Source organism: Megalobrama amblycephala, linkage group LG3 (genome assembly GCF_018812025.1).
Source record: "Megalobrama amblycephala isolate DHTTF-2021 linkage group LG3, ASM1881202v1, whole genome shotgun sequence".
NCBI classification, from domain to species: Eukaryota; Metazoa; Chordata; class Actinopteri; order Cypriniformes; family Xenocyprididae; genus Megalobrama; species Megalobrama amblycephala.
In genome coordinates, this window is record NC_063046.1 from 43,596,054 (window position 1) to 43,609,191 (window position 13,138).

The 13,138-nt window shown below is 36.6% G+C and overlaps 1 protein-coding gene across 3 annotated transcripts in view; it reads right to left on the reverse strand.

Annotated features, from left to right (window-relative positions):
• csnk1g1 (casein kinase 1, gamma 1) overlaps positions 1-13,138 on the reverse strand; it is a 58,587-nt gene that overhangs the window by 7,426 nt on the left and 38,023 nt on the right. For 2 of the 3 annotated variants that reach the window (XM_048185589.1, XM_048185590.1), the window contains exons 9-12: positions 12,634-12,782; positions 11,022-11,129; positions 7,054-7,164; positions 3,574-3,680 (exon numbers count right to left, since the gene is read on the reverse strand). In XM_048185589.1, the coding sequence (XP_048041546.1) occupies positions 3,574-3,680; positions 7,054-7,164; positions 11,022-11,129; positions 12,634-12,782 (475 nt within the window). The remainder of the gene's footprint in view (positions 1-3,573; positions 3,681-7,053; positions 7,165-11,021; positions 11,130-12,633; positions 12,783-13,138) is intronic. The other variant, XM_048185591.1, reaches the window with a different exon arrangement.

Consider the following 13,138-nt stretch of genomic DNA (forward strand, 5'->3'; position numbering starts at 1 on the left):
TGATGGTGCTCCGTGGCTAAAGCTAACATTACACACTGTTGGAGAGATTTATAAAGAATGAAGTTGTGTTTATGAATTATACAGACTGCAAGTGTTTAAAAATGAAAATAACGACAGTCTTGTGTCCGTGAATACAGTAAGAAACGATGGTAATTTTAACCACATTTAACAGTACATTAGCAACATGCTAATGAAACATTTAGAAAAACAATTTACAAATATCACTAAAAATATCATGATATCATGGATCATGTCAGTTATTATTGCTCCATCTGCCATTTTTCGCTATTGTCCTTGCTTGCTTACCTAGTCTGATGATTCAGCTGTGCACAGATCCAGACTTTAATACTGGCTGCCCTTGGTTTTAATGCCTCGATCATGAGCTGGCATATGCAAATATTGGGGGCGTACATATTAATGATCCCGACTGTTACGTAACAGTCGGTGTTATGTTGAGATTCACCCGTTTTCCGGAGGTCTTTTAAACAATGGAGTTTGAAACTCAACGTATGTCTTTTCCATGTACTGAACTCTAGTTATTCAACTATGCCGAGGTAAATTCAATTTTTGATTCTAGGGCACCTTTAATAAACTGATTTCCTGGAGGAAGACTAGAGCTACTCCAGGACTAAATTGAAGCTTAAATTAAGCCTACCAGGAGGCAGGTTTAACTTCAGATTAATGTTGTGTTTCAAAGACGACACATGTATTACTTGGCTATATATCGATATCATGGATATACACTGTGTTTTATTGATGCTGTTCGCTTTATTTAAAGGGTTAGTTCACCCAAAAATGAAAATAATGTCATTTATTACTCACCCTCATGTCGTTTACCCTCATCAGTGATTCGGATATCCTATCAAACGGCTAAACTGCTGAAATCACGTGACTTTGGCGCTGCGAGTCTCTGATTTGATTCAAAAAGCTCCGAAGCATTGTTTTGAAATCGGTCCATCACTATATTGTTGAAAAGTCATTATTTTGTTTTTTTGGCGCACAAAAAGTATTCTTGTTGCTTTATAATATTAATATTGAACCACTGTACTCACATGAACTGATTTAAATATGTTTTTAGTACCTTTATGGATCTTGAGAGAGGAAATGTCATTGCTTTGAATGCAGGCCTCACTGAGCCATCAGATTTCAACAAAAATATCTTAATTTGTGTTCCGAAAATGAACGAAGGTCTTACGGGTGTGGTACGGGTGAGTAATAAATGACATTATTTTCTTTTTTGGGTGAACTAACCCTTTAAACAATTCATTTTGATTTAACACCATTGTTTCTGGTTCAAATGTGATTGCTTCATGTTAAATTGACTTGAAATGGTTATTATTTGAATTCACTTGATGTTTTCATTCTGAAATAACGTTTCAATCAAGTAATCCAATCAAACAGGACTTTCACTTCCCATCATGCTTTGCACACTCCGTTATGGCAATATCGCAAGACACATTTTCACCTCGACGAGAAATCGTCACATCCTGAGAGATCTCGTCACACCCCTAATATATTTATTAGCACCTCCAGTCAGAATTTTAAAACAAAGCTATCAGTTTATAACACCATTTCAAATTTGCCCAACTGAATGCATCTCACTGGAAAAGCGATAAGCCAATTTTACATCTCATTAAAATTATTTTAACGTTTGTGTTAGAACAAGACCGGTTTTACCTATGCTCACAAAGGAGTTCATTGTATGGTGTAACAAACTTAATATTTTTGGTGTAATCCATTATTATAAATAAAAACGAGCATCATACTCTCTCATTTCCTCCTCTACTTTCCTGCTAAACAATGCACGATCTGGAATCCAGACACATTTAGCCAAAAGCCAAGAATGTGAAACCCCTGTTCCACTCATCTGACAATTGTGATTGATGATTCTCCTTTTTAGATTAACGTTCCATTTAATGTAACGTCGTCGAGGCAAAAGCTTCGGTTCAGGTGGCAGTGTTTCACCATTACAGGCTCAATCTTTAATGATACGTAACAATGATAAAGCAGTCGCTAGTCAGGTTGCTATATTCAAGAAAACAAGGAAATGCAGAGGAGAAAGACATCAGAGAGATCTCTAGAAGACCTCCGGTGAACAGTAATGCTGTGTAATAACCATGAGGACCTTGTGTGTTTGTGCCATCCTGTTAATTAATAAACGCTGCTGCTGTCTCTGCCACTTTCAAGCTTCTGCATTAATAAATCAAAGACAGAAGGCTTTTTAAGATATCAAAGAACTACAAGAATAAGTGTTTCAAATTATATCAGACAGGATGTTTGATAGGACTGAAACTCAAATGCACATCAGGTGCTTTAGAAGAAAAGGAAACTAAAGAGTGTAATCGCCTCTGAATTTTAACAGACAAACTATCTGGCTGTAGTCATTATGGATACTGCCTTTTTCACTCTTATGGAAGGGCACAGATATGTTTCTAAGATATCATTTTGTACAAACTCTAAGAGTCTAGAAAAAAGTGTTGATGTTAAAAATATACACTACTGGTCAAAAGTTTTTTTTTTTAAACAATGCTTTTGAAAGAAGTCTATTCTGCACACCAAGGCTGCATTTATTTAATCAAAAATACAGTAAAATAAATACAAATAAAATAATTTTATATGTGAATACATTTTAAAATGTAATTTATTCCTGTGATCAAAGCTGAATTTTCAGCATCATTACTCAAGTCTTCAGTGTCACATGATCCTTCAGAAATCATTCTAATATGATGATTTGCTGCTAAAGAAACCTTTCTGATTATTATCAATGTTGAAAACAGTTGTGCTGCGCAATATTTTTTAATTATTAATTATTATTTACACTGTATTCAAAAGTGTAAGGGGTAAGATATATTATATTTAAAAAAAACACTTTCAGCAAGAACGCATTAAATTTATTAAAAGTAACAGTAAATACATTTATATTGTTACAAAATATTTGCATTTAAAATACATGTTATGCTTTTGAACTTAATATTCAAAGAATCCTATGAATATAAAATTTAAAAGCATAACATTTATTTTAAATAGAAATATTTTGTAACAATATAAATTTATTTACTGTTATTGCGATTTACACAAAAATATTAAGCAGCAAAAACTAATAATTGAGCAGCAAGTCAGCATTCTATCAGAACATTCTATCATTTATCTATTATATTTTATCAATTTTTTCAAACAGAAAACAGTTCTTTTAAATTGAAATATTTCACAATATTACCGTTTTTACTGTATTTTGATCAAATAAACGCAGCCTTGGTGAGCACAAGAGACTTCTTTCAAAAACATAAAAAAAATCTTGCCAAACATTGACCAGCGTATACTACATATTTAATTCAAAACTGGAAAGTAGCAATTAAAAAAAAGGAAAGAAACAATGATGCAATTCAAAAATGGGTGATTTTACCCAATATACACATTACACACCTTCGGTACACAAAGCGCAACAGGGGAGCAGATGGGAATGGACCAGCAAGGGTGAAATCATGTAAAGACCAGGAGTGTTAAAGGACAGTTTGTGTCGATCAGACACAAGGCAAAGACAACAGAAACCTGTGAGAAGCCATGTGCACATACTTGGCCTCATCCACCACCTCCACCTCTGCCTGTGCTGTGATTGGTGCGTTCGAGTGGGCCGCCAGCGGGTCGTCGGCATTCAGTTCACCATTAGTTGAGCTCACCACCTGTGGCAGAAGAGAAAAATCTAATTATTGTGTGGCCTCATTGTAATAATGTTATTTTAATTACATAGTTCAGATCATATGAATATCTGTGCAAGTAACAACCCTAACCCTCATGGAAGAACTGAGAACTGATCAAATATTCCTGGTTAAATACATAAATAGACAAAATAGATTATAAATAGATAGAACATAAGATATAACATGTAAAAAGATTTTTTACAGTAATGCATTTGCAAAGGAAAAAACTAAAGGGTCATTTATAGTAATGCTGTTCATTTTCTCATTGTAGATTATTCAAATTTCTTCATGTGTTCTTACAATGAAAGAAGTCACTGAATTTTTCCAGTCCACAGATGCTGTCAATAGACAGCAGGTTTATCCTGGAATATTTAAATGTTGCTTAACTTTGCAATCATCAGTCAATCAAATAAAAATGTACTCATGAAGCCAGATTAGAATTGACCAGATCCACGAATGTACATTGATAAAGCGTTTACAAATACTGCTCATTTATATCATATCTTAACCATGAAGATCATTTTTAGTCTACAGCAGGGATATTATTCTTACCTAAAACCATAAAAACATTTGCTTCTTGAAACATGTTGATAAACATTAACTTAATTTAAATAACATTAACTTAAACATGTTATCTCAGCTAGTTGCTAATTTTCATTTAGTTGAACTAAAAAACTAAAATAATTTAAACTAAAAGTAATTAAAACTATATAGACAAACAACAAAATTACTAAAACTTTAACTAAAATTTGAGTGAAAACCAAAAAATAAAAAGTCTAATTCAAATAAAAAAAATAAAAAAAAAACTATAAAAAAAAGGTATATCAACAATACTAAAAGTATTTGTACACTTAAGTCACGCTTAAAATGCTTTTGTCATCTAATATATTTTATATTATTTTCTGCAATATAATGAATGAAGAAGCCATCTAAATAAGCTCAAAGACTGTCACCAGTCGCTTCTGAGGCGTCTACTCTATAAAAGTGAAGCAAGCAGCGCAAGATGAATGTACATTTGCTTCAGTTGCAATCATAAAGATGCATCGCAATGCATTAGTGGCTGCCCACTTTTTTAGCAGCGTTGGTTCCGGAAGTATCTTTTCCATTCATTTATCCCATAAGGATTTAAAACAAAATCTTTGTTAAACCGGTATAAGCCATGAACCAAGCCAACCAGCTATGAGGTGAATAACAATACTACAAACTTTGATTTGAAGCATAAACATATTCGAAAATTGGACAAAAATACAAGACTGTGAACTTAACGGCTTTAGTGAGAGAAAGAAGAACTACAATTCCATGAAGCAATGCAAATGACAATCAAATTAAAAACTATGGAGAAATATAAAACTATATATATATATATATATATATATATATATATATATATATATATATATATATATATATATATATATATATATATATATATAAAATAATTTTTTAAATATATATATATATATATATTTAAAGGGGATATGTCCTGAAAATTTGACTTTTTCCGTGTTTAAGTGCTATAATCGGGTCTCTGGTGCATCTTCCAACCCAGAAAACGTGAGAAAGGACAACCCAGTAACTTTGTTTTGGCAAGACTTTCTCTGCAAGCAAGTGAAAAAATGAGCTGCTCAGATTTCTCTCCACTAGTGACGTAGAAAGGAGATCTTATAATAATATTACCGCCTCTTAATCTGCACTTTTCCACCCACGGCACCATGATTTTGTTTTCACAAGCAAAAACGGTGTAGCAGTTTTAAGGCCATGGCAAAAGTTCGAGCAAAGCATGCTAACTGTTCTGTCATTGGCTGCACAGACGAGCACAGAACACTATTTAGAGTCTCGTTAGCTTGGATAGCCTGCAAGTTGACCCTGGCAAGCTCAATTGCTAAAGGAACATTTCTGTCCGAGCGATATTTTGGAAAAAATATTAAGACCATTCACAGCATTTGATAGCAATCATAAACATTAGCAATGTGTGTATGGCTCTGTTTGGCAAACAGGTACGATATGTTTAGTGGCTGTCCATACAGGTACGGCACATGCTAGTCAATGAGTTGAATCAACTCCACAGCAACTACATAAATTTATCCACTAACCATTCAGAAATGTCCAGTTTCATTCTAAAAGTTGTAACTTCTTCCTGAGTCTCTCCATCAGTGTCGACTCTGGATTGAACAATGTAAGGCTGAACATCGTTACTGACAATCCTCATTTTGGCTGCGTGAGATTCTCCAGCTTTGTTGTTGTTGAGCAACCGAAGCATGAGCTGTTAAAGCTCCGCCCTCTTCTGGAAAGTGGGCCGGGAGCAGCAGCTCATTTGCATTTAAAGGGACACACACAAAAACAGCGTGTTTTTGTTCACACCCAAATAGGGGCAAATTTGACAAATTTGATCTGTGGGGTATTTTGAGCTGAAACTTCACAGACACATTCTGAGGACACCAGAGACTTTTATTACATCGTGTGAAAAGGGGCATAATAGGTCCCCTTTAATATATAATATATATTAAATTAATATATTTTAAGTCCATTACAAAACATGCATAAATGCTTAAGCATTTTTAGAGTGTAGGGAGATCGACTTGATTGCATCATTCGCAGTGCTTCATGGGAGTGGGCGGAGCAAAAGAGCTCTTTGTTGGTTGTTTCAACTCTCTGATTAGTGAATTTTGTAGTTATTCACCACAAACTCCACTGTTAAACACGATTACTCGAAAAATAAGTTGAAATAACGTGGGTTGACGGCTTCAACAGCTGCAAATAGCATTGATTAACAACCTTGTAGCTCATAGTAAGGCTGACTTTAAAAGGTTTACAAGTTATCATTATAAACCAATCTCCCTATGGAGAAAATAAATGGAGTTTTTACTTCCTGGAACCCAACTGTTGCGCACTATTGTGAAACACTACAGATAGTTGGCGATACAATTTCCTAATAAAAGCTGTACCATCATACCCTCATAGTCTTAGCCTCTGCATCACATCTTATGCTGCATTTCATTAAATTCAGAAAGTTGGAATACAACCTCCTACTTGCAAAAGTGATAGAACAAGAATACCACATTTCCAACCTTCTACTTGGAACGTTCCAATGGAATTTTGACACTCTTCCAACTTAGACATTGGAACGTCATGTGTATGGAATTCAGAGCTATCAAGTAGGATTATCCCATGTCCAACTTTGAATGAAACGCAGCATTTCTACAATGTCGTTTTAATAAGAACAAGAATAGCCGAAGAGGGGAACCCATAGAGGAGGTGTTGTAGTCAGGTGTGAGAGCAGGTGGGGCGCTGCTGCAGATGGCCATACACATGAGCGCACACAGGAGGAGGAGTGGAGCGAGGGGTGAAGCTGTACCTGCACTGAGCCCCCGTGCCTGTCCGCTGCCAGGTGTGAGGTCAGGTAGGAGGAGTTTGTCTGGCGGTTGGGCTGAACCTCCCAAGCTCCTCTGCGGTCGGAGATGGCCGTCTGCGTGGATGGAGGTGGTGCGGGAGGAGGCGCAGGACAGGGGGAGGTGTGGTGAGTGAGCGAGAGCGCGGGCGAAGTGAGGCCAGGTGGCATGCAGCACAATGAAGGAAAGGAAATCAACAAAGAAACAAAAAGAGCCAGTCAAAGCCAGGAAATGGCATTAGTGACTGTGGACCAATCGTCCAATCAAACCAAGAAGCAAACACCACAAAATAAACACAAAGAGACATTAAAAACAGAAGAAACTGAAGAGAAAACTTTCTAGAAAAGCTGCTGAATGCCAAGTGGACACTACATGTAGCAAATCAGGCATCCAACACAAAGATCAGATAGGAATATCTGACAGCATAAATTCAATCATATAGAAAACTAAAGAATTATCTATAGCTGCATATTACATAAATTCAAACTGATGGGTCATATTCTGCCATTTAACTAGACAAGACATTAACAGAGAGCTCAACAAATTCTGAGTCAGACATGAAACACAAGGACAAACAAACGTACACAAAAATACAAATTCAATTTCTGAAATTGTGATGTGCAGAATATACAGCTTCAGTACAAATCCCTGGTGCATCAGTCGTGTGAAACGTTCAAGTGCTTTGTGGTGAGAGTGAGGTAGTGCGGAAGATGTTCCTTTCCATTTAGTCGTAGGATCGAAATTAATTTTTTTTTAAAAATAAATTTAAATTCTGTTTATTCTTTTTCTGTTACATTTAGTGTAAGTGGAGACACTGCCCGGCCAAAAACAAAACAAAAAAAGTCGCTGTTTGCATTTTAATAGGCAAATACTTAAGAGTCTATGGGTGGATCATTATTACAGGGATTTGTGCGTTTCTAGCATGTTATATGTTTGGTAAAAAAAATAAATAAATAATAATAATAATCCTAAAAGATGGAGTGTGTAGCTTTTCATTTCATAAACAACCTTGTAGGAAGACACATCATGGCCATATTCCAGGATGACAATGTCAAGATTTACCAGGGTTAAAATTGTGAAAGAATGGTTCAGAGAGCACAAAGAATCATTTTCACACATGAATTGGCAGCTCTGAGTCCTGATCTTAACATCAGTGTAAGTGTCTGGGATGTGCTGGAGGAGACTTTACAGAGTGCTCACCTCTTGCATTGTCAATACAAGATCTTGACCAAAAATGGATGCACATCTTGGTGGAAATAACATCACAACATCTATTTCTATCAATTTTTGGTCAGAGGTGCCAATTGATGTGTGAAAATGATTCTTCATGCTCTCTGAACCATTCTTTCACAATTTTAACCCCGGTGAATCTTGACATTGTCATCCTGGAATATGGCCATGATACATATTCCAACATGGTTGTTTAAGAAATGAAAAGCTACACACTCCATCTGTTAGGGTTGAAAGAACTGTTGCCAAACATAAAACATGTTAGAAACATAATCACTGTAATAATGATCCATTCATAGATTCTTAAGCATTTGCCAATTAAAATCCAAACAGCAATTTTGGCCGGACAGTGTGTGTATATATATAAAATCCTGGTTTATTGTGCCCTGGATGATGGACATGAAACTTCAAATATGTTAAGAATGATATGAGATATTTACATAAATATATATATTAGCAACAGTCCTATGTCCAACTGGAACACTGGTTCAGGACACATGACCAAAAACGTAGTGTACAACGGGGCTAAAGTCAAACCTTAAGGAAAACATGCTTTTCACTATTCCCATAGTGCAGTGGTTCCCGAACCTGTCCTGGAGGACCCCCAGCACTGCACATTTTGGATGTCTCTCTCATCTAACACACCTGATTCAACTCGTCAGCTCATTAGCAGAGACCGCAAGACCTGAAGGAGGTGTGTCAGATAAGGGCGACATACAAAATGTGCAGTGCTGGGGGTCCTCCAGGACAGGTTTGGGAACCACTGCCATAGTGTATGACTGCAGAACATTTTGCACGCAAGGAAAGCTGTCTGCAAAGAATTTCTCTTTTTTTACAGAAATTAATTACAAATTTAATTATTGCAGGTGTTTTTTTAATTCTAAGTACAACGTAAATGCATGTATGTACACAATAAGCGCATTGTATCAAATGATAAATGTAAGTACATAGTAGTCAAAGACACTTAATATAAAGTTGGTCCATTTATTTTTCGGTCCATTTTTATTTGATTAAACTTTGCGTTGCTGCCCGTGATCGTGTCAAGGATCAGCCAAATTTCCATGTGCATAGTGAAATACAGATATTTAGGAAAGCGATGGAGAATTTTTGTGCCATCTAGTGGTTTAAAGGTGAACAAAGTCAAATGCGCCTTCTTCCCTGGTGCACCTTTAGCCCCACTGTACCCTACATCTTATTGGCAAGTCAACAGAATAGCATCGTTTAAATTTAATAGAGCCTTCTGTGGTGAAAATCTGTGCTCTCGTGAATAGGTTTTTATGTGCCCCAATTAGTGCTGCGGACTCGTTAAACACCAGAACCCCCATCAAACTGATGACGGGGCAGTTTACAGGGTGCTTGTGTCTTTCAGCCAAGGGTTTCTAAATATATCTGCACTCCCCTTCCCTCACAAGAACCATAGGAATAAAAACCTACACTGAATTCACATCACTAGAAAGACCTTAAATATATGATGTCAAGATGTCTTAAAAAAAACAGTTCAGCTCAATTCATTAACTCACCCTCAACCTGTCATTGCAAAACCATGCGACTTTCTTTGACTTCAATCAACCTTGAACTATAAGCACTAATTTCAGTGCACCCCAAATTCAGACAACTTTTATGAGAGAAAATTAATCATTTGCTTCAGCATGATGAGTTTGATACAGGGCAAGTTTATGAGATGTGCAAAGCTGATTTGCTCTTGCAGATGTAAGAGAGAGGCAGAATAAGCAATTCACAGAAACTGGCAAATTAATCAATATAAAAATAGTCTCCAGTGACATATATATGCAAAAAATGTATAGTTTTAGGAACTTCTAATCCCAGCATGCACTCTGAGCCATGATATGCTAAAGCAGTGCATGCTGCAGCAGCCAGCTGATGAGTGGACGGGTCTAATGATTTTGTTTAAAGCTTCATGTCCTGCTGCAGAAACCCTCGAAAATCAACTCCACCTCCACCAGCTCTAATGATAATGCTTGAGCAGACCTCATGAAAACATGTCTAGGCCATTATTTCACTCCGAAAACAAATCATTTTTGTTTGCATTGTGATATTTTCATGTCAAGCAAAAAGCTTTTCCTATTTCCTATTATTGTAATGCATTCTGATATTTTCTACTATTCTCATTACATCATATACTTTGCATTACAATACAAAACATTATATGTGCAATGGTGTGATTCATTGGCTTAAAAAAAGAATGAAAAAGACAAAATAAAGTAGAGATGAATTTGACTGATAACATTAAGTTTTTTTTCAAGGTTTCTATAGATATCGCAATGTATCGATATCGTGAATTCTTTTGGCCACGATAACCGTGGTGTGAAAAATCGGATATTTTGACAACCATATTACTGATACTTTTGAACAATTTAATGTGTCCTTATTAAATAAAAGCATTACTTTCCATTCAAACACTGAACAGTATTTTCTATATTCACAATACAGCCATGAGAATGTGAGGGCGTTTAACTGTCGAACAAAATATCACAATCCAAAAAAAAAAAAAAAAAAAAAAAAAAAAAAAAAAAAAAAAATTATTCTACAAAAAAAGCTTAAAGTGAAATATAACCCAGGCTTGTTTTGTGAGATTCACCCATTTGGCCTAATAAATTGAGTAAAACTTAGTACATTTTCTCTTTCTGTAATAAAGACAAGGTTTGCCAACCTTAAGCTTCCTTAACGAACAGTGGACGATTACCTGATTCCTTAATGGCTGGTGCTGAGAGGGTCTGTCTCTGTGTGCATGGCTCTCACGTGTGATGGCAGATGCCCCTGAGTCCACGTGGACCGACCCTACTGGAGTGGGCTGAGAAAGACACACAACATCAGTTTCAAGGCCAAGATGAATTAGCTCTGTGTCCCAGTGAATCAAGTTTGTCGAAAGTACCGACTTCGGTACCAAGACAGTACTGAAATGTTAAAAATGTGCCGATACCAGCATTTCCCCCTAGCATTTTGTGCACTGTTGAGCGTATTATAAACACCTCTGATTGGCCATTGTGTTCACATGCTCATCAGATAAGTCTGTGATTGGCTACAATGATCAATGCTCCAGTGTGTATCTGTGTAAGCGCTCAGTGAAGAGCATCAAAGATGTCTATTTACAACATGTTTTTAAAGGTGCCCTCGAATGAAAAATTTAATTCATCTTGGCATAGTTAAATAACAAGAGTTCAGTATAGGGCTGGGCGATATATCGCATGCAATTGGCACGCGCATTTCGTCAGTAAAACCGGTTCCCTGATTACCGCTAAATCGCCATCACCTGCTTTCAAATGGAGCGGCATTTAATAGACAGAGCCGTAGTTCACTGACAAGCTACGCAATATCACGTTCATTATCGAAGGCGATTCATCTGCGATATTGAACGTGATATTGCGTAGCTTATCAGTGAACTACGGCTCTGTCTATTAAATGGCGCTCCATTTAAAAGCAGGTGATGGCGATTTAGCGGTAATCAGGGAACCGGCTTTACTGACGAAATGCGCGTGACAATTGCATGCGATATATCGCCCAGCCCTAGTTCAGTACATGGAAATGACATACAGTGAGTCTCAAACTCCATTGTTTCCTCCTTCTTAAAACTTCGGAAAACAGGCGGATCTCAACATAACACCGACTGTTACGTAACAGTCGGGGTGTACGCCCCCAATATTTGCATATGCCAGCCCACGTTCCAAACATTATCATTATGAAAGGCATTAGACAAGGGCAAAACGTCTGGATCTGTGCACAGCTGAATCAACAAACTAGGTAAGCAAGCAAGAACAACAGCGAAAAATGGCAGATGGAGCAATAATCTAGGGCACCTTTAAAGCGTTGATCATTGTAGCCAATCACAGACATATCTGTTAAGCGCGTGAACACAATGGCCAATCAGAGGTGTTTAAGAATCCGCTCAACAGCGCTCAAAATGCTAGGGGGAAATGCTGGTATCATCACATTTTTTAAAATTTCAGTACCAACTTGGTACCAAAGTCAGTGCTTTTGACAACCCTACAGTGAATATAGGCAGCAACATTCCATGGAGGAGTAAACTGTGCCACTTTATGACTAACTGACTGTACAATTAGACTCTACATTCAATGCTGAAAAATACTGATAAAAATGTATTTTTGTGTTAACAGCATTGCATTATTAGCTTAGCAATATGCTAACGTCATGTGGTTTGCAAAGCTACCCAAGTAAAGAGTTTCAAATCAAGTTACATTTTTTGTATGATGTTGCCTTAGAAAATAGCGACCTATGTAGGGAAGTGCTGGAACATAGCTAGCATGAGTGGAATGCAGAAATTCTTTATGTTAACTCACAATCTGTCTGCCAACCCAGTCATAAGAGTAATCAAAGGTATATCCTTTTCGTTCAAACAACTCCGTAAATAAGGTCCGCAAGTATTCATAATCTGGCTTCTCAAAGAAATCCAACCGCCGGACATAGCGCAGATAGGTGGCCATCTCCTCTGAAAGCACAAATGAGGACAAAGTTACAATGACAATAATCAGAATAAATAACAGAAAAGTAAAGTTTGGTCGGTAACACTTTACTTGAAGGGGTGTGCATAAGACTGACATGACACCTTCATAATCATGACATGACACGTGTCATGAATATGAAGGAGGTTTTATGAATGTTTATGACAACTGTCATTAAGTGTCATTCGCTCAATTATGTCACTTTTAATGCAAAGATGACATTGTTTGAGATGTCCGAGTTATGACGACTTGACATAAACCAATACATCGTAACCTGTCAGTGTCTTTGTCATGACAACTTGACATCATTTAGCTTTATGGGTTAACATTGCATTAAACTGTC